Here is a 22,777-nt window from a genome sequence, read left to right as displayed (position 1 = left end):
TATACAAAAATGATTGATTAATTCAATTATCTAAATAGAAATTGAATGAGTAAACAAAAAGGAACAAGGAAAAACTGCATAGGTCTATATAAAAAGTAAATAAACAAATCTATATAGCGAGTTTATATAATTATACAAATACACAAATATATAATTTATTATCCTTTCGTTGAATTTCTTCGATGAAAACAAAACATTTTTTTTCACTTACCGAGAGTGGATATCACAACTGTAACGTTAGACTGTCTGTCGAATCAGCGTTGTGTTAATCCATGTCCTTTCTCCAGTATTTATCGTGTTTGAGTTGTTGTGGATGGGTGCTTTCCTTCACCCCCTGCATTTCTTAAAATTAATTTACAAATGCTCTTCGGAAATGACTGCTCAGAACATCAAATAAACCACCCGCTGTGTGAAATTAGATCATAATATATCAATCTGTCATAAACCCATCTTTAAGAAGAAAAACAAACAGTTATGGACTCGCTCTGCTGCAGGGGCGTACTGAGGGGCGTTAATTACTAAACTAATAAACTCCGCTCTAACATCGTAAATGTTATTTTGAGAATCAATGAAGTGTAGAAATAAAGAGAAAAGAAAACTTTCGATTGAAAGGCAAAAATAAACCTTCTGTGTAGGTATATATATCATCGTATGTCACTTTTTTTCCTCTCTCTCTCTCTCCCTCATTTCATATAATCTCTTTCTTTACATCTCTCTCTCTCACTGCTTGTCTATTTTCTTTCTTTTTTCTCTCAGCTCTCCCCAACCATTTATCGTTTCCTTCATATATATCTCGCTCCCCTCCTTCTCTCCATCTCTCTTTTTCTTTCGTTCTCTTCACAAACACACACACACACTCTCTCTCTCTCTCTCTCTCTGTCTCCCTCTCTTTCTCTCTCCTCCAACCATTTAACTCTTCCTTATCTCTCTCTCTCTCTCTCTCTCTCTCGATCTCGATCTCCCTCTCTCCCCCTCCTTCTCTCAATAATCAGCCGTTATGTGTCTTTACTACAATTTCACAAAGACACGGGGGGGGGGGGGGGGAATTCAATGAATTATTGATAATTTATTGTGGTGGTGCTGTTGGTGGTAGTGCCCTCCTCCCCCTTTTTTTAGTCTGGCATAAAAAAAACGTTCCTTTAAAAATTTCTCCACCATGCTAGTTTTTGACTTTTTAAATATCTCGTTCGGGCATGCATTAAGAATAATAATTAATGTACTTTTTAATAAATACTTTGTCCTCGATCGTTACATAACACTGACAAACTGCGGTCATCAGGCCAAACTACATGTCCTTTCTAAACACAACATAATTATATGCAAAGTAGCCACCCCCCACACCGCCCCCCCCCCATCTGCGGGCAACCCCTCATAATTTATGAACCGCAAAGTTTTAAACAAATTTACCAGTTTTACTGTATTACAGTTTTCTTGAGAAACAGGTTCCATAACCTTGTAAAACATTGTATCCGTTTATATTTTCTTTTAACTTGTGCTCAGTCATCCCCATGAAATAATTGATTAAATGTCAGATGGGTATCAGGAGTCCAAAACTGTCCACATGTTATAATTTGTTATTCTTCAATTATCTGTGTCCTCCGTTACTTCTTTGACTCGCTCTCTAAATGACCGAGAATATAAAAAAGACCTACATTTTTTTCAATTACTAAAATTACGTCTACGAGAGGGCAATGAGAATCTGCATCACCTTGAATCAGCACTTACATTGGGAGAAGTGTCAAAGAGGGAGGGAGAGAGAGAGAGAGAGAGAGAGAGAGAGAGAGAGAGAGAGAGAGAGAGAGAGAGAGAGAGAGAGAGAGGGGGGGGGGGGGAAGAGACAAGCGTATTGAGTATCCAAAACGCCCCATCAATCTAATAACGTCATGTATTACAATAATAATACAATTGCATACCGTGGTCCTACGTGCTTATAAATAGTAGCATGGGTGTCGATTCTTGCGTAATACCTATTGTTCAGGGGAGATGAATGAATAGATCATCCCCCCTGAACAATAGGTATCAATTACAGATCGACACCCATGAATAGTAGTGTTTTAAACAATTTTCGGCGAGTTTCTAAATTTCAGGGGACGACCCTTTTGGACATTTCAGCTTTGAGCCAATTTATTGGCGTCGCGCGCCATCTACGGGCAGATCACAGATCAAGATGGCAGCGGTAAGTTCGCGTGGTTTTTGTGATTGTAATGTTAAAATTGATAATAAAACTTAATGACATTATTTGATTCATTCATTGATGTATTTCTATCTTAAATCTAGACAGAGATATGATCGGTGACAAATGATTTGTGAAAATGAACTGTATCCTCGTACTTTACCGTAGACTTATCGATCGAAGTTACTTTTTTTAAATGTTGTGCGTGAGCCTTGACAACCGTATCGCCGACGCGTAACCAGCCCGCTGGATCAGCGGTAGCTGGCGAGGCGATAGTGCACGGTGTGGTATCCACACTCGGCCTCAAGTACTGCGACTTGTGACTGCGAGTGGGACCATGGCCGGACATTAGCTCTGCCCATGGGCATGGCGTTGATTTTAAGAAAAAAATCAGGGTATTGAATAATGGCTAGCCGATATTATGACTCTAGCATTTTCTATTCAGGATTGCAAGTTGCAAAATTTGCAACTGATAAATAACTGGTGCTAGTTCAGAAGTCTATCCAAAATTTGACCCGTAATTCTGGTGTGGAGATCCGAGATACCGTACTAAAAAAATACCCAAAATGAAGTAAATATTCATCAAATGTGCAAATAAAGGCCATGATTTAAAAGTCGATCTGTTTGTTACCTGTTTCCTGTCAATTTTCTTATCTTTTTTGGAGTATTTTTCCTGAAAACAAAGAGTTATAAAATGATATGCACTTTCTCACAGGATTCACAGCAAACTGAAGCCCAATACAATTACATACAACCCCGCTGGTCGGGTGCGGCACGCGCATGTGTTCAGTTAGCGACTAATTAGGAGACTGTCTTCCATAAAGGGGCAAAAGAAACTACACCAACAACAAGGCTGTTTTTCCCAGGAAAGTGTTGCCTCACTGAGGTCAGGAGCCCATTGGATTTGTGAGTGGGTCATTACAAAAAAAACTGTTGTGAAAACAAAATAAGTAGACAGTCAAAAAGGGAAATTTAACATGAGACATCTACTTTCAATATTTTCATGTTTAACTGAGGTGATCGCTTTGCATCAAATTTATGTTAACAAAGAAAATTGGCAAACTAAATGGGAGACTCTCAAATTGGCAACCAAAAATCTTGACAAAAGTATCTGACCATAGAGGTAGTTCAACCTCCTATATAAGTCATGCACCTTTACTAATGACATGAGGCTGCTATGCCCTTGTGAAAAGAAAAGTGAAAATCAAACAAATAATTTTTGCTAAAAAGTAGTAAAACACCAAGTTTACCATCAAACATTTGGGTAAATAGTAGCAAAAATATAACAATACTTTTCTCCTGGTTTACAGTCAACAGCACAGAAGGTCCAGGAGGTTCGTGAAGTGACGAGGATCGAGCGGATAGGAGCTCATTCCCACATCAGAGGTCTTGGTCTAGATGATGCCCTGGAAGCAAGGAATGTCTCTCAGGGGATGGTTGGACAAACTGCAGCCAGGAGAGCTGCAGGAGTCATCCTGGAGATGATCAAGGTGAGATCCTTAGGCAAGCAAGAAAGAAAGTTGAAGAAAAAACTGCAAGTTTGAGTGATGTAGCTCTTGTAAGCACTAAGATAAAGTATTAAGGTAGGGGTTTGTGATGCATTTGAAGCAAAGAATGTCTCTCAGGGGATGGTCGGACAAATGGCAGCCAGGAGAGCTGCAGGAGTCATCCTGGAGATGATCAAGGTGAGATCATTAGGCAAGCAAGAAAGCAAGTTGAAAAAGAAACTAGAAGTTTGAGTAGTGTAGCTCTTGTAAGCACTAAGATAGAGTATTGAGGTAGGGCTTTGTTGTGCATTTGAAGCAAGGAATGTTTCTGGGATGGTGGTGGGACAAACGGCAGCCAGGAGAGCTGCAGGAGTCATGCTGGAGATGATCAAGGTTAGATATTTTGGCAAGAAAGTTCAAAAAGAATTTGTAAGTTTGAGTACTAGTGAACACAAAGATAAGGTCTGGATACCTCTAACTCTAAGGTAGGGCTTTGTAATGTTTTTGAAGCAAAGAATGTCTCTCGGGGGATGGTCAGACAAACGGCAGCTAGGAGAGCTGCAGGAGTCATCCTGGAGGTGATCAAGGTGAGATAATTTGGCAAGCAAGAAAGCAAGTTGAAGAAAAAAACTGCAAGTTAGAGTACTGTAGCTCTTGTAAGCACTAAGATTAAGTATTAAGGTAGGGCTTTGTGATGCATTTGAAGCAAGGAATGTCTCTTAGGAGGAGGAGGAGGAGGAAAAAAGAAAGAAATAAGATTACTTTTGCTCATAAACTGCTCTGGAAATCTATGAAATAGGATGGTTGGCCAGGATGGTTGGCCAGATGGCAGCCAGGAGAGTTGCAGGAGTTGTCCAGTAAGCGATGAGGTATTAGACAACTCTTGACGACGGTCATTCAAATTCAGACAACTCTTCCAACGAAGAGACTCCTTGTGTTCATTGCTAGCTACATGTACATTCTGAAACCATAGCACAAAAAGTCGAGGCTTACTTTCAATTATGTTTTCCCTTTTTCTTGTTTATTTATTTTTTGTTACAGGAAGGTAAAATAGCAGGGAGAGCAGTCCTTATTGCAGGCCAGCCAGGTACTGGCAAGACTGCTATAGCTATGGGTGAGTTAGTCTCGAGCTCATTATGAGCATTACTTCTTTCAGGCCTCCTGCGATCTCGCAGATTGAGTGACAACAATTCTGAAACTTGACATGAGATAGATAATATCGTCAAGAATAATCCCATGAAGTTTCATATCTATATGTTTCTCTGATAGTTCATGAATTATTGCTTATTGACTAAAAGTCATATCTGTGAATGGACAGTTCTGTATTGAGCAGCGATTTTTGATGCTGCGCTGTACCTGTTGATCAAAATTGTATAACTTTAGTATGAAGAGATGTGTAAGACTGAAGGTGATAAAGTCATGAAAGCTTTTGATAATAATAATGATAATTTGTTATATAGGTGTTTTCTCAAAGCGCTCTCTCAAAGCGCGTTACAGATATATATTATAACCGCGGTCATCTTTTGCTTTTAGGGTTGAATATAAGGATGTGTATGTTTGTAGGACAAACATTCCGGCGACAACATTTTGTTCTCTTTTCAATTTACAAAACACGGTAACGTTATAAATAATTTGGTTGTTAAATGTATGTCTATATTTTCCACTGACTGTCGCAGGTATGGCTCAAGCCCTTGGTCAAGACACACCCTTCACAGCTATAGCTGGCAGTGAGATCTTCTCGCTAGAGATGAGTAAGACAGAGGCTCTCACTCAAGCTTTCAGAAGATCTATCGGAATCAGAATCAAGTAGGTCCAACAGTCTCTATTCGTATCCGTTGTGAATCTCGGGCTTTTCTGAAAGGGGTCTATTCCTTGGTGATCACAATTTTTGTGAAATGGGGCCCTGTAGTTTAGCGTTCAATAGGTGATGTTACACAATGCATTACTGCATGCATTTCCCACTTCCCAGACATCTTCTATACCTGTGGAAGTCCACTTCTAAACTTCTGTAGAGACAGACTGGTAGAATTATGTTTATTTTCTTGTGCAGTCTGGTCTTTCCGGAAACACATTACCATTATTTTCTGGGTTTCATGTAGAAAAATGATGTAAATCTAATATTCTTGATTTTTAGATAGTTAGATGTTCTCAATTTCTTTTTGATGATCTCTTTCTAGAGAGGAGACTGAAATCATTGAAGGAGAAGTGGTGGAGATCCAAATCGATAGGCCAGCGACTGGAACAGTAAGTAAACCTACCTCTTTAAGGCTCGTTCAGATATGGAAATATGAAGTGTTACATATATTTGGGGACATCCCCCGTGTTTGTTTGGGCATTGATATATCTTGGTGTTCATTTCTCGTCTGAGGCAAAGCCCCTATTTTATAACAATGATTTGGATTCCTCTATGTGATAAGATGTCGGAAGCTGCGAAATACATGAAATTAAGAGCTTGAATTTAAGCAGTATGTTAGATACGTAGAGGTGTCGTTATCGAGTGGTTTAAGCACTTGACTTGAAATTCAAAGGTTGTGAGTTCGATCCCCAACACTGCACTACTGTCCTTTGGCAAGGCATTAATCTACATTTGCCACTCCATACCCAGGAGAGAAATGGGAACCTGGTAGGATGACGAAAGCCTTTGTTTTTATAGTAACTGCCATATGCCCTCATGGTGATCATATGGTAGGAATACTCCCCAGGGAGTGGAGATGGTGAATCCAATGACCAGTGTAATAACATCTGTAGCGCTTAGGGACAGTATTTAATATTATTATTAAGCGCTATGTAAATCAACATTATTATCATTACATGATGTATGATGAATTCAAATACCTTTTACTTGATTCTCCCCTTTGATAAAAACAAAGCAAACAAACAAAACAAATTCAATTTCCATTTATAATCGTGTATATTTAACTATTCAGTGACTAAAATTGATGAAATCTTTGGCTCGCCAATACCGCGTACATGAGATGATTCCATTATTGTGTGTTTACTGCTCATAGGGTGCCAAGGTTGGGAAGCTGACTCTAAAGACGACCGAGATGGAAACGGTTTATGACCTCGGAACAAAGATGATTGAATCTCTCACAAAGGAGAAGGTCCAAGCAGGGTGAGAAACATTTCTTTATGAATTTCAAGAATGAGCATCTGATCTTTATTTAATGGGTGCAAGCCAAAAGTCTTTCACAAATTGAAATTACTCCCAGAGAACCCAGCATTCAAAGCTAGCCCTATGTTGTAATGGTGAACTGGTGAATATTGATACTTCAGAATAAGAAGAGCTGAGGAATTTGTTTCCAGTTCATTGTGACTGTGCCATGGACCAGTGATGGCCTGGGGTTAGAGTCGCTGCCCAGCAAGCAGTTGATTGCGGCTTCAAATTTCAAGACTTTTTCTGACTTGTTTTGAGTTACATGAACAAGCACATGATCTCTATTTACTGGATGCAAGCCACAATTTCTTTATAAACTTGAATTACTCCCAGGAAGCACTCCCAGAACATTCAAAGCTAGCCCTATGTTGTAATGGCGGACTGGTGAATATTGATAAGTCAGAATTAGAAGAGCTGAGGAATTTGTTTCCAGTTTATTGTGACTGTGTCATGGACCAATTCATCAATTAAAATAAGATTTGTGTTCACATATTTGTTGCTTGTTTCTTACATAATACATAAATATTTCATATTCAAAACAGCAATTCTGTACATTTATGTATTTCATGTGCATACACACTGGAGCTCTTTCTTGAAAGTTCCCTTCAGATTTTGTACCCCCAAAACAAAAATGTTGAGACCTGTTTATATATGTAATCATTTTTTTCCATTCAGTGACATCATCACGATAGACAAGGCTACAGGCAAGATCAATAAGCTTGGAAGGTCATTCACAAGAGCCAGGGACTACGATGCTATGGGACCACAGGTAAGAACCTCAAGCAGATATAGATCATTTATACAAAACTTTAAAACCCAGTGGGACAAAGACTGGATATGTAGAGGTGTTGTCGTGTAGTGGATAAGTCACCAAACCGTGGATCACATGGTAAGCGGTTTCGAGTCCCACTTTCGGCAAGACATTAATCAACATTTGGCACTCTCCACCCAGGTTTTAAATGGGTGCCCGGTAGGATGCGGACATTATATGGGGGGATTGGCATGCCATTTAAATACGAAACTGAAGAATATTCCTTTTTTCTCTAATCAGCGCTTATTTTGATGTTTGAGGACATCACCAAAATACACCTTTTTACTACTTCTTGTATTCTTCAATTAAATTCTCACCATTTGTTTTTTAGGCTGCCAAATATTGACACTCAAAACAGTGCAAATACAGATATATTAAAGCCCCACTCTACTACTTGTAGCTACTTACTTGCACCCTCTATATAGAAAACAATGCCTAAGCGGTGCCCGTTGGACCCCCATGATCCTCTTTTTCTTATGGTAATTGAGAGCTAAGTTGATGAGATAACCACCTGTCAATGACCATGCAGGGTGGTCTAATCCCTCCTGGCCAAACTAGTACAGACGGGCTTTAACGCAAACCTTGATGTGTGTGTCTTGATATGTCTCCTTTCAGACTAAGTTTGTTCAGTGCCCCGAAGGTGAGCTTCAGAAGAGGAAAGAAGTCGTCCACACGGTGACGTTACATGAGATAGACGTTATCAATAGCCGTACACAGGGGTTCCTTGCTCTCTTCTCAGGTACGTTCACATCAGGCTAACAAGGGTCTGTTCACACTTAGCCTTTAACTGTACAAGACTCCAAAGCTCTGCCCTGATATGGGCCGAGTGTACAGCCCATTTCATTTTATTGATGGAGTTATATGACAACCTGTACGGTAAGCCTGAATACGATGACCGGGGTACTAATATATCTGGAAAATGCTTAGACAATTCATTGTATCAATGTATTGGGAGCTATATAAAAGCAGAATATTATTATTATTATTATTATGCTACACCTAGGCTCAGATAGGCGGCTGAAGTGATATTCTATTACATGAAGGCCCTTTCCTTATTTTACTTACAACTATTTAGCACTATGTCCAGAGGTGGATAAGTCTCAGATCATATGAGAACCACGTGGAAGATAAAGATTCAGTCCAGTGCTACATTTATCTTTTGATTGTCGATTTTAAAGGTGTCGTGGTCGAGTGGATATGTCACCGGACTATGAATAACAAGGTCCGCGGTTCAAGTCCCGCCGCGGCACTAATGTCCTTTGGCAAGACATTGATCTACAGTTGCCACTCTCCACCCAGGTGTTGAATGGGTACCCGGTAGGATGCAAAAGTTAATGTGGTTGGATGAGCAAGTGGCACTTGTAAAATGGCGACTGGCTGGAATGCTCCCCAGGGAGTGGAAAATATGCATTCATTGTGTTGCGGGCAAGCCTGAATCCGATGACCGGGGTAACAATATGAGCTGCGCCTAGAAACAAAGTATTAGGGGCATTATAAATGTGAGCTATTATTATTATTGCCAGTATGTTCTGATGTTTGGTTGCAGGAGACACCGGTGAGATCAAGCCGGAGGTGCGAGAGCAGATCAACGCCAAGGTGGCTGAGTGGAGGGAGGAAGGAAAGGCAGACATTGTACCAGGGGTAAGAAAGACCACACATAGCAGGGGGTGTTTCACAAAGATCCTAAGTTGAACTTATCTCAAAGTTGGACTCAACCATTATGGAAAGCCGTTAGCATCTATGAAAATATTTTGTAAAATTTATTTAAAAAAGCATGAAATGTTTATTCTAATCACTGATATTTTCTATTATCATGGAGAATTCATGTTCTTGATGTGGAATTTATAAAAAGGTCAAAATACTTAAATTTTCGCTTTTAAATATTTTTTATTTAATGGCTACAAATGGCTCTCCATAATGTTTAAGTCCAACTTAGAGTTAAGTTTGACTTAGGATCTTTGTGAAACGCCCCCCAGCATTAGTATACTTTTTGTGTATTAAAAACTGTTTAGTCGACCTCTATTGATTCTCAACATTTCAAACACCATTGTACAAAACTCGACCGAGTTCACTTACTGTAGTGACAATTGATGACACCTAAATACCAGTAAAATACAATGCCTCTCTGCACGTATTACAGCGCTAGAGGTCAATATGCATTAGCGTTGACTCTATGCTTTGAGGGGGTAAGACCACATGGCAAAGAATAAAATATAGAAGACAAAAACAAAGCAGACAAGAAGTTGTTACATCTTGCTATTTCGTTTTGGTTTGGGGTTCGTTTTTTAAAAGAAGGCCGACATCGGTCCAGGAGGGAATTCCTCTAAATATATATCTTCCAGGATTTGTTGTTGAAATTGATAGAAAAGGGAAATTATTTGTAGCTTTTTTAAATGTATTTTGTCCACACTGTGAGGGCAGGAGACTAGCCCCCCTAAAAACTTGCTGTACTGTCTTGCCTTTTCACATTGGGGAGGGGTCATCTTGTGAAGATAAGCATGCAATTTGCATAAATTGTGATACTGGTCTCTCAATGTAAAGGTCGGCCTATGATTGGCCAACGCTCAACATAAATAGCAAAAAGGATTGCAAGACAAACCTACTCGCTGTCAAATATAATAGTTTGTCACCAGTTAGCTTGGAAAGAATAATGCAGAGTTAAATCTGATTAGATGCAACCAGATTTATAGAAAGACAATACTTGTTGTCTCATGTAAGAATCTGGGTTCCCAAGGTCATGGAAAAATGAATTCTTTGGAGAGTCATGGAAATTGAAGGAAAATTCCCAAAGTAATGGAAAGTCATTGAAATTGATCGTAGGTGTGGGCCGTGTGTGGCCATGGCAGCATTCCAGTTTGAACTGACAATGGGGGTGGTGTTGGTACGCTGCTTGGATGCTGCAACCCATACCAAAATAGTACTTATCTAGTCATGGAAAAGGGCATAAAGTCATGTAAAGGAAGAATAGGACCACCTGCATGTAAAGATCACTTTTCTTGTTTCCATTTAAACGCTCTTTTCATACTGAAAAATTCAGGGATGCCAATTTTCAAGCCCTGACACCTCCCCAGTTCAGAATTTTCTTTTAGAGCATATTTGTTTTATGTTTGTTGTTTGTTTGTTTACCTGACTGCTAAGAAAGCATGTGCTTGTAAGTAAGCAACCAGGCGACTGACGGCTTTAAGTCCTCTCTTTGAGACTTGGTTATGAGGATGAATGCCTTACCAAAGGACACTAGCCCTTTGACTTGTTTCGAACCCAAGACTTCTGCTCCGCCACTACGCCATTATGCCTCCTTCATTTGCAATTCCAACACATTGACTTTGAAAGCATTTGTGTCTAACACATATCCTCTTTATCTTCAGGTTCTATTCATTGATGAGGTTCACATGCTGGACATTGAAAGCTTCTCATTCTTGAACCGAGCTCTAGAAGATGACATGGCCCCGGTCCTCATCATGGCTACTAACAGAGGCATTACAAGGTGGGTCTGACCGCGCCCTACAAATGATAATAGGCCATTCCATAATCTAACCGAATTCACACTTCAGTGCCTCGATACAAATTATTTCATTCACCCGTTTACAAACAAATACTTGTAGTCAGAATGCAACTGCATATATAACGTGTTGTTAGGTAATTAAAGCCATAATGTTTACACCCTTCCTAGCAACAAGTAATGCATGCAATTTGAATTCTGACTTTTGAGATACATTTATTTGTAATAATAATAATAATAATATTTAACATTTATTAGGCGCTTAATACAGGTGTTTCTAAGCGCACTATTGTCTGAATTAAAATTACCAACTAAAACTTGTAATAAACACAAAAAATATAAATATGTTCTTTATTCAATAAATCATGCATATATAATAACAAAAATAAAAATGAGATCAAACATAAGGTCAAACATAAGATCAAACAAATTATCAATCAAACAAAGAATAAGATGGTGTGCACCTCCTTTGACCGACTCACAACTGCATACTAGCATTCATAAATTAAAAAGGTGAATGAGATCATTCGTGTCGAGGCACTTCACAAAGGCGTACCGTATTTGCCAGCGTAAAGGCCGCAGTATTTTTGGAAGAGAAAATATCAAAAAGTCGGGGTGCGGCCTATGCGGCGAAAGAGTAAAAAAAAAAAAAAAAAAAAAGTCAAAACCAGCACGAATTTACACATATGGGACTAGACCTACGAACGGTACAATAACTATACATTTCTACACATCTTACCAACAATTTTATCTTGCATTGTTGACATGAAGACGAAAATAAACTTCCAAAAACAACATCTGCCGATAGATCTTGATATAAGTTCGTGCCGATGCATTGCAAAAGTAAAAGAAGGGCCCGTTTAACGGAGCTGCCGCGAAGCATCTAGCACGCGAAGTCGCTATTTTGAATCCATTTCAATACACAAGAGAGAGGGGCAATGTATACATCACAGAAAACTTCATATGCTAGCATCAGAGTGGCATGGCCGAGCGGTCTAAGGCGCTGATTTTAGTCACATCAACATCTGAACGCAAGAGATCGGATCCCGACTTCGACAAAAATAATTCTTTTTCCTTTTTTTTTCCGAGCGGTCTTAGGCGGTGATTTTAGTCACATCAACATTTGTAAGCAAGAGATCAAATCCCGACTTCGACACTTTTTTTTAATATTTGTTTTTAAAGTCAAAATCGGGGGTGCGGCCTATACGGCGCTGCGGCCTTACCGCCGGCAAATACGGTATGCATAAATTTGGTTCATTGCGAAAATTGCCTATTTTGAACAGTCTTGACTCATGCTACATGAACATGTATGTGTACTTTGTGTGGATTACATGTGCCTGTCATAAAGATTTGTTGAACCTGACCATTATTCTCTGTCAAGGGAGCATGATATTAAAGTTAATGGACTCGTGGCCTTTTGAGTTTGTGTTAGCAATGGAGACGTCTTCCAACATGCAAGGCTAGACAATGGATACACCCATAGATATTAAAGATAAAGTTGAGTTCTGGTCATGCAATTGCATTGTTAAAGAAACGGTGTGGAACCGACCAGAAAAGGTTGATCATCTAGCATATAAGAATTTGTGTGTATTGCAAGGTTCTGGAATCATCAAAATGATAAGAAATTTGGCCAAGTCTTGGTAAAGTTACAAACACTTGCACAGAAAGATGTATATGGGACTACACGAACACGTGGCGTAAAAAGGTTTTGTAGAACGTGAATTTTTTTCTCAAAATTATAATATTTCATTTTGGAATAGTAACAAGAACATTGGTTGGTGTTATTCTGCCAAGGGAATATTAAACTCGATTTGCAAAAAATATTGGATTTTGTCTCTGATTCATCTTATTTTGTTGGCATGTTTCGTCTAATATTTCCTTGTATTCACATCAAGGCCATCCAATATTAATATTAAATATCTCTTTTTCCAATAGAATTCGAGGCACCAGCTACCAGAGTCCTCACGGAATCCCTCTAGACTTGTTGGACAGGCTACTCATCATCTCCACATCAACCTACAATGAGAAGGAGTTGAAGCAAATCTTGAACATCAGGTAAGAAACTCCTGTTGGTAAGAACTAGGAAGCACTGTATGAATTAACATGGGTGTGGAGACAATTATAGGAGATAATTCCACAGACTAATTTCAGAAATCCTTGAAAATCTCTTTTAATGAATCCCCTTTTCTTTCCTTTCAATCTTTGTACTTATCTTCAGTTTAAACTTTAGTTCAACATTATGTATGATCTATTTGTAAATGCCGTGATAGAGTTGTACTTTGTAGAGTGTACTTATTGCTAGATGTTATTATAACTGTTATTATTATTTGTCGTTACCAATTGATATTTTTCATTGTTTCAAGTGAAAATTTTGTTTGGTCAATCTCTAATGTCAGCTAGGCTAAAGCCGGGGTAATAATTAAGGCGCCTCGGAATAGAATTTCTAGTTAGACGGCGCTATAGAAATGCCACTAATTATTATTATTATTAATTGTTTAATTTCTCAGATGTGAGGAGGAAGATGTTGAGATGACTGATGATGCGCTGACGGTCCTGACGAGGATTGGTTTAGAGACATCATTGAGATACGCCATTCAGCTCATCACAGCAGCAAACCTCGTCTCCAGGAAAAGAAAGGTAATTCTTCTACTCATTTAACAGTTGCTCTTTTGCCATATGTGCAAACATTTCGGACGAATAATAGGCACAAATCAAGGAATGATTACTTTGTGCAACAAAATGGCCTTCCAAAATCAACCAATTCCATTCTTGATTAGCACCACGACACCTTAGAAACAATCTTAGCAGCGAACCTAGTCTCTAGGAAAAGAAAGGTAATTTTTCTTCTACTCTTTAAAGCGGGACTGCATTTTTTGTAGCTACTACGTAACAAACAATGCCTAATTGGTCCCCCTATGTTATTTGAGAGCTGATTTGATGAGATAACCACCGTCAGTGACCATGCCGTGTGGTCTAATCCCTCCTGTACACTAGTACTGACAGGCTTTAAAATAGTGTGTATTTAACTATTTAGTGACAAAAATTGATGAAATCTTTGGCTCGCCAATACCGCGTATGGGATGATTCCATTGTTGTGTGTTATGCAGTGAATGAGCTACTATACCATTACACCTCCATTCATCTTTTGTAAATATGAAAATATCATAATTCAAGTATACAGAGCCTCTTTGCATAGATAAATCTAAATTTATTTCACATCTCTGTTCTGTTTGGTGTCGCAGGGTACGGAGGTAGAAGTAGATGATATCAGGCGCGTGTATTCTCTCTTCTTGGATGAATCAAGATCAACACAGTTCTTGAAAGAGTACCAACAAGATTTTATGTTCAACGAGGTGGACCCAGCAGGAGGTAATACTTAGGTTAGATGTGCACGCAGGTGAAGATGATGATGACGAGGGTGAGGATGACGATGGTGGTGATGATGATAATGACGATGATGATGGTAATGGTGATGGTGAGGATGATGATGATGTTGATGATGATGGTTATTGTGATGATAATGAGGATGGTGATATAAATTGATGATAGTGATGATGATAAAAGATTACCAACAAGATTTCATGTTCCAGCAGGAGATAAGATTCACTGTGATTTAGCTCAGAGGTGGATGTAGGTGAATGCAGATGGGGATGAATGTGATGATGATGATGATGATGATGTTGACGATGGTCATGATGATAATGGTTATGATGATAATGGTGATGGTGATAATGGTGCTGGTGAGGGTGATGGTGGTGATGATGATGATGAAAGAATACCAACAAGATTTCCTGTTCAACGAGATTGATGTAGGAGCAGATGAGATTCTATTTGATTTATGCGAGATGTGGACAAAGGTGAATGTAAATAAGGAGGATCTTGATGATGATGTGCAAAGATATGATAGATAATAATACTACAAGTGTACCAATGAAAGTTATATAAAAGAATTGATAATAATTATAATGAAATTTAATATTTATATTTTTGATGGGGATGATGAAGATGGCCATTCTCATGATGAATTGATGATGATAATGGATTTTCATTCATTTTTATCTTACTTCTATTTTGCTTCGCAGATAACGATGAGGAGATGGATACATGAGGAGTTCTCATCCAAGCTTCAAACCCCTCATTTGTTTTGTCAACATAGCATCTATTTATTCACTCTGTGCCTCGGATACCGGTCTCCTAGAAAACTCCAAAACTTTACTCAAGTATACTGCTCAACCAGAAATTCTCACAAAGATACTTCCGTGATTAATGCAAATGCAGTGTTATGCCACTTGTGTTTTTATTATGCGTGGCTTGAATCTTACGCAAATTTGAACCATTTGCAAATAATAATAACAATAATCATCACATTTCTATATCACTTAATACTAGTAACTAGTATGTTTCTAAGCACTTTACATTGTAATTATTATTATCCCTGTTTACTAGAAGACGTATCCAACATTTGAGAAGTACACAAATTCATGTACATCTCTGCTTCCTATCCAGCTAACAAAAAGATTAGAATAAACTAGAGTCTACAACAGCTCCATGTTGAATCGATCTTTACTCAAAGAATCATCAATCTACATAATTTACTCAATGTTTCTTCTGCTAGGATAAAAAGGAGTGCTATTTCCCTCAATAAAATGCGGGGTCATTTTTGTCGTGTTGCTGCGCATTTCCAAGCCTGCATGTTAGAGATTCTTGGCCCGGCACACAGTTTTGATATTGAGGTGCAATGCCGTGTCTTCTTGTAAAAGCTGCTTCTTGGCTTGGAAAAGCCCTTCCCCTCCCCCTCTTATTATTTTTTATTTTTTTTTAATTGAACACTTATTTTCCCTAAATAAAGATTTAGGGCCCATCAACCCAGGGTTGGGTTTAAATGAATTAGGTGAATACAGACATTTCTGTTTCTGAGTGTAATAATGGATGTTTTACCTTGTACTTATAAACAACTTTGTAAAAGAATTGACTGCTTTTGTGACCATGTGAAATATCAAATGGGTTGAATAGGACCTTTGAAGAAAAGAAAAAAGTTTACCGGTATGGCCTTTGGATTTCCTGCTATCTGTATCCTTATCAGTACTTTGTATACACACGTGGTAATCAGGTGACGACCTTTGACTACTGATTTATATTGTTGGCAGTGAGGCAAACTTTCAGAGAATCTCTGTGTGCCCAAGACGGGGATGAGTAGAGTGATGTTGAGATAAGGGCAAAAGTTCGATTCATTTGCCGACTTATTTACACTTGGTAAATATGTAGCTAACTGAAAATTATAGTTAAGGCATGATCAGGGCCCCGTTTCACAAAACTTGTCATCAGTTACTAATGTCAGTTTTTGTTTTAAGCTAGTAAAACCCTTGCTTCTGATTGGTTATCAGCAGATTTGTGACTGATTTTAATTGAAAAAAGGCTGTGTGAAACAGGTCCCAGGACTCTGTTTACAAGTGTGTATTATCAGCTGATGTGTAAATGACCTTAGATTACTGAGAAGTATTGTTTGGTACTGAGCCATGCTTTGAGAAAGGTTTTGGTGCCAAAGGCAGGGATAAAACAATGTATTAGACTAATTAGCCATGCTATTACTGGAATATTGATATTTGGGGAAACATTCGATTCATTTGTCGACTTGACATCTACAAAGTGTGAATAATCAGCCGATGTGTAAATGACCTCAGATTGCTGATAAGTGTTGTTTAGTACAGAGCCATGCTTTCAGAAAGTTTTGGGTATTAAAGGCAGGGATAAAATAAATAAATCCCATGACTTATTAGCTTGCTTTTACCTTTACCGTTTTTACATGCTAATCCCAATTTTGTACTCGTCATATTTGTTTGAGAAAATCAAATGAACTTCAGGGATGCCAGTTTTTAGGCAATAGCCTGAATTCTGGCGAGTTATTTTGAGACCATAGTTCAGGCTTTTTTATGTACAAAATAGCTCATTCTAGGTGATTTTCAGACCCTCTGATAAATTCTAACTGGCATCCCTAGAACTTGAAAATCATGCATTTTTGTTAGTTATTTGTGCAGTACCTTATGATATTAATAATGATAATACAAATGCTGTTATTTGTACTTGTTATAGTGGCACTTTGAAATAGGACACATTCGTTTGACCATTGCAAAACACCAGGGCAGCTTTTCACAAACGCATCACAAGTACAAATTCGCCGATAACCCATTGAAATGTATTCAATTCAACATGTGTTTCAAGGGGATGTCAGTGAACTTATACTCATCACGGTTTTGTGAAACAATGCTCAGGTGGTAACCTAAATCTTTCTTCTCCTGTCGTGTGTAGTTTTTCTCATACTTTGATGTCGGCTGTGTTGTAACTATGTGAAATAACAGTTGTACATTTCTGTTTGTTGCAGTTTTCTTTGCATTCCACCAATAAAATTATGTACATCCTTTTGTTAATGAAAATTAAGTCAGTGTAATATGTGTGCTCTATTCAGACAGGTGTCCCATATTATTTGTTTCATTAAAGATAAACTTGAGTTCTGGTAATACGATTGCATTGTGAAAGAAAAGGTGTGGAATGGATCAGAAAAGTTGATCATATAGCATGTAAGTAATCGTGTGTAATGCAAGGTTCTGGAGTCATCAAAATCATCTTAAATTTGGCAGAGTCTTGGTAAAGTAACAATCACTTACACAGAAAGATGTATATGGGACAACACACATGGTGTCGGGGTTAGTACTACCCTGATTTCCTTATCTTTCTATGCTCATTACTCAGCCAGTATACATTTTCTTCCAAAATTGTTTGGCACATGACATTTATTTGTAATCTTGAACATTCAGTGTACGTTTCGTTCGATTCTGTGAGAATTCATTTTCTTTTTTTACCAGAACTCAAGTTTATCTTTAATATTATTACTTTTGTTTAGATGCCGATATGGTCAAGTAAAATTAGTTATAGTTTTTCTTCCAAATTCTTTGAAAAACAGCGTGATTTGTTTACGAGCAAATGAAAGGCAACTGCGCGCAACCAAGTTCCTGCACAGATTCACTGAGCTCTGTGTTGTGAGATACAGAAATAAGACGTGTATTATGAGCGCTAAACAAGAACCCACTATTATTATCATTATTATTGTAGTGATAGCTACATGTAGTTTAACAGAGTCTGCATATACAGACTAGCATGTATAACTAAATATAGAATGACCTGCAACCCATGACTCATGCCAGGTCATGTTATGAAACAATGAGTACTTGTACAGGAGATGCCTACAAAGATGTCTGACTGACATAGAGCCTCAATAAAGCTATACAACTTATTAGTTCAATCAAAGCTCTCCAACTGGTCTTTTATAAGAACATAATATGGTGTCAGAACTTAGCAGCCAGTGTTTGTGCTGAGCAACCCAGCTACAGTATATATCTATGGAGGAATCATTGAAATCAGGCCAGTTCAATCCAATTCTTTGTGATGTGAGAGATGATGAGAGCTAGGGGGCTTAGAGTCTAAGTGTATGTCCAGTGAATGTAGTTATGTCCATAATAGTTAGCGCTGTCGTTGTATGGATTGGAGTGCATAGTTTTGTGCCGGGCCAGTTCCAGTATAACGGGCAGTAAGCATGACATATATGGGACATGAACATACAGAATAACTCAGTGAAAGTTAATAGTTGAGCTTAAAGTAATTGTTGCAAAGATACAAAAAGAAAAAGCTAATTGTTATGCTGTTCATGTGAGTGATTACACTAGGCTAAGAAACAAAAAGAAACAAAATGGCAAATCTCAGTCAACCTCCTCCACTCGACTTAAAGGGAAATATTTCCGAGAACTGGAGAAGATTTAAACAGAAATTCACTCTATACAATGTTGCCTCAGGAATGTCTGAAAAAGATGAAAAGTTACAAACATCAATGCTTCTACACGTGATTGGCGATGCTGCCTTGGAATTGTATAATACGTTTGTATTTGCTGAGGGTGAGAGCATGAAGCTTGAGAAAGTGTTGAACAAATATGAGGAATATTGCATGCCGAAACGTAATCTAACGTATGAGAGACATAGATTTTTCACAAGATCTCAGTTAGTGCATGAGAGTGTTGATCAGTATGCAACAGAATTGCGGAGTCGTGCTCAGTCATGTGAGTTTTCCATGTTGAAAGAGAGTCTTATCCAGGACAGAATTATCTGTGGTATTTTAGACGATGGTCTAAGAGAACGTTTGTTGAGGCAAGATGATCTTACATTGGTTAAAACGTTGCAAGTATGTCGTGCGGCTGAACAAACTCGAACGCAGGCACAAGCGTTGAGTTCCGCAGGGGAAAACGCCTCAATTCCGGTAGATTCTTTCAGCAAGACTAAGAAGAAATTTCCTGGTTCAAAGTTAAAACGGTCAGAACCTCAAGGTCGTACTAAAAGTGATGCATGTAGCAGGTGCGGAAACCGACATAGCAAAGACAAATGTCCCGCACAAGGTCAAACATGCAAGAAGTGCGGTAAGCAGAATCATTTTGCTAAATGTTGTAAAACCCCAGTAGCCAAGGTCAATGAACTGCAGCACTTGGAGGTAGATTCAGAAGGTTTCATGATTTGCTCTGTTGAATCAAAAGAATCCGAGGATGAATGGATAGTTAATCTACTAGTCAATAACCAGCCGGTTGACTTCAAGGTTGATACTGGTGCTCAGGCGAATCTTCTTCCTGAGACAGTATTCCACAAATTGAAACCAAAACCAAAGCTACAAACAGCCAAAGTGATGTTGACAGGTTATTATGAGACAGATATCCCGGTCAAAGGTCGTTGTTGTGTACAAGTTGAGTACAAAGGGATCAAACGCAATGTGCCGTGTCTAGTCATTCCTGGAAATCGTCAGCCTTTGTTAGGATTACGGACGAGTGAAGACTTGTATCTGGTGAAACGGGTGTATCATGTTGAGAAACAAACTGAACACGGAACGGGTAAAAGTGTAGTTCAAGACTATCAAGATGTGTTTGTAGGTCTAGGTTGTCTTCCTGGTAAACACCACATCACATTGAGAGAGGACGCACATCCTGTTCAGCATGCATGTCGCAAAGTTCCATTTCCACTTAAAGATAAACTCAAAGACGAGTTAGATAAGATGGAACGAATGGACGTAATCACACGAGTTGATGAGCCAACTGATTGGGTTTCTTCTCTCGTGGTGGTGATGAAAAAGAATGGTCAGCTCAGGATCTGTCTAGATCCAAGAGACCTGAACCGAGCAATCAAAAGAGAACACTATCAATTGCCATCAAGAGCTGAAATAACTGCACATTTTGCAGGAGCCAAATACTTCAGCAAGTTAGATGCGTCTAGTGGTTTTTGGCAGATCCAACTAGATGACGAAAGCTCCAATCTTTGTACGTTTATCACGCCATACGGAAGGTACAAGTTCTTGAGACTACCTTTTGGTATTTGTAGTGCTCCGGAAGTCTATCACAAGATAGTGCACCAGCTGTTTGCACATATTCCGGGAGTTAACACAATGATGGATGATGTGATTGTATGGGGAACTACCCAACAGGAGCATGATGACAGGTTGAGAGAGGTTCTCAGCATTGTGAGAAAAATGAATCTCAAGTTGAACAAAGAAAAATGCGAGTTCAATGTCAAGAAGCTCACATTCATTGGTGACTTGATCAGTGATCAAGGAGTTCAACCTGATCCAAAGAAAGTGTCTGCTATCTTGAACATTGGGAGACCGAAATGTCGGAAAGATGTCCAACGGTTCTTGGGAATGATCAATTACCAAGGGAAGTTCATTCCAGATCTGTCGACCAAGTCAGCAGCGCTGAGACATCTACTAGACAAAAAGAATGTATGGACATGGGATCATGCACAAGAGGAGGCATGGAATCAGCTGAAACAAGCTCTGATACAAGAGCCAGTCCTACATTTCTATGACAGCAAGAAACCAACCAAGCTGTCAGCAGACGCATCAAAGGATGGTATTGGTGCAGTGCTACTACAGCAATATGATCAAGATTGGGTTCCGATCGCATATGCATCTAGATCAATGACTGATGCAGAGACTAGATATGCACAGATCGAGAAAGAATTGCTGGCAATCACATACGCATGTGAAAGATTCCATCAATACATCTATGGACAACAAGTAGAAGTGGAGACTGATCACAAGCCACTTATTCCACTGTTTGTAAAGTCACTGGGTGACTGTCCCCTACGCATTCAAAGGTTACTCATCAGGGTACAGAGATATGATCTCAAGGTCTTGTACACGCCTGGAAAGTACATGTATACTGCTGATACATTGTCCAGAGCAGTAGATCCAAAGGCTGAGTTGAATGCTGAAACTGAGGAAGATATCAGGGTCTACGTAGATGCTATTGTCAAGAGCATGCCAGTTACATCGAACAAACGAAATCAGATTGTCGAAGAGACAAAGAAAGATGATCAACTGCAAGAGCTGCTAGGCATCATCAGAGATGGTTGGCCGGAAACGAAGCAGCAATGTCCAGTTAGAGTCAGGGAATACTGGAACATCAGGAGTGAACTCTCTGAAGCAGATGGCATCATCTTCAAAGGCAGCAAAATAGTGGTTCCCACTACGATGAGAAGGTTCATGCTAAACAAAATCCATGAAGGACACTTAGGCATCGAGAAGTGTAAGAAACGTGCTAGAGAAGTCATCTATTGGCCCAGAATCAACACAGACATCACTGAAATGGTCCAAAGTTGTACTTCATGCCTAATGTACAGACCAAAACAGCAAGCTGAAAGTCTACATCCTCATGACGTGCCGAACCGCCCGTGGGAAAAAGTTGCTGTTGATTTGTTCACGCTGAACAATAGAGAGTACATGGTCATCGTCGACTACTATTCACAGTTCATTGAAGTATGTACTATGACTTCTACTAGTAGCAAGGCCGTGATCAACCACATGAAAGCAGTATTTGCTCGCCATGGAACGCCATGTGAACTCATGTCGGATAATGGTCCTCAATTTGCAAGCCAAGAGTTCCAGAGCTTTGCAAAAAAATGGGATTTTCGCCATACTACATCGAGTCCATATTATCCGCAATCCAATGGCCTCGCAGAGAATGCTGTGAAGATTGTCAAAAAACTTATATTGAAGTCACAGCACAGTGGACAGGATATCCACAGAGCTCTCCAAGTCTATCGCAGTTCACCACTAGCATGCGGAAAGTCTCCGGCAGAACTCCTCTACAATCGTCGACTTCGATCAAATCTTCCCATGCTTGACAGTTTACTCGACAACCAACAGGTCAATACTCGATCAGTGAGGGGAAGAAAGGAGGATCATAAGGTGAAGCAAAAAGAGCGATTCGACAAACATGCTCGAGACTTGTCAAAGCTAAAGCCTGGAGATCATGTCATACTCCAAGACATGAAAACCAACACCTGGTCGAAACGTGGTATTGTCAGGTCTGTCCAGGATCGAAACAGATCATACCAGATCGAGACAGAAACAGGAGAGATGCGTCGCAGAAACAGACGTCACCTCAGGCCAGTCCCACGTCAACAACAAGCCGAGTCTATTCCACTACCAACACAGGATGACTTCGAGCTAGATGACACTGTAGAAGCTACAGAGCAACCAGCATCTGAAGAAAGCTCAACTACGTCATCAACCAGAACCAGAAGCGGACGAGTTATTAAACCGCCAGATCGCTTGAACTTGTAA

The 22,777-nt window shown here is 39.1% G+C and overlaps 2 protein-coding genes across 3 annotated transcripts; both read left to right on the top strand.

Annotated features, from left to right (window-relative positions):
- Positions 1 to 2,082: 2,082 nt before the first annotated feature.
- On the top strand, positions 2,083 to 17,562 carry LOC115918761 (ruvB-like 2). Of its 2 annotated transcripts, XM_030989648.1 has the most exons (14): positions 2,083 to 2,176; positions 3,484 to 3,663; positions 4,702 to 4,774; positions 5,337 to 5,466; positions 5,838 to 5,904; positions 6,669 to 6,775; positions 7,493 to 7,586; positions 8,244 to 8,367; positions 9,175 to 9,269; positions 10,994 to 11,112; positions 13,063 to 13,182; positions 13,635 to 13,764; positions 14,370 to 14,496; positions 15,210 to 17,562. In XM_030989648.1, the coding sequence occupies exons 1-14, from the start codon at positions 2,168 to 2,170 to the stop codon at positions 15,233 to 15,235; spliced, it is 1,401 nt and encodes a 466-aa protein (XP_030845508.1). In that variant the 5' UTR covers positions 2,083 to 2,167; the 3' UTR covers positions 15,236 to 17,562. The 2 variants fall into 2 exon arrangements, with proteins under 2 accessions (XP_030845508.1, XP_030845509.1); XM_030989649.1 differs by lacking the exons at positions 2,083 to 2,176; positions 3,484 to 3,663 and adding an exon at positions 3,753 to 3,858.
- Positions 17,563 to 18,973: 1,411 nt separating this feature from the next.
- On the top strand, positions 18,974 to 22,777 carry LOC115925256 (uncharacterized protein K02A2.6-like). Its single transcript, XM_030988894.1, has one exon. The coding sequence runs from the start codon at positions 18,974 to 18,976 to the stop codon at positions 22,775 to 22,777; it is 3,804 nt and encodes a 1,267-aa protein (XP_030844754.1).

The sequence above is a fragment of the Strongylocentrotus purpuratus genome, unplaced genomic scaffold (genome assembly GCF_000002235.5).
Source record: "Strongylocentrotus purpuratus isolate Spur 01 unplaced genomic scaffold, Spur_5.0 spur5_scaffold_18, whole genome shotgun sequence".
NCBI classification, from domain to species: Eukaryota; Metazoa; Echinodermata; class Echinoidea; order Camarodonta; family Strongylocentrotidae; genus Strongylocentrotus; species Strongylocentrotus purpuratus.
Note: the sequence above shows the minus strand (reverse complement) of the source record. Positions and strands in the feature narration are given on the sequence as shown.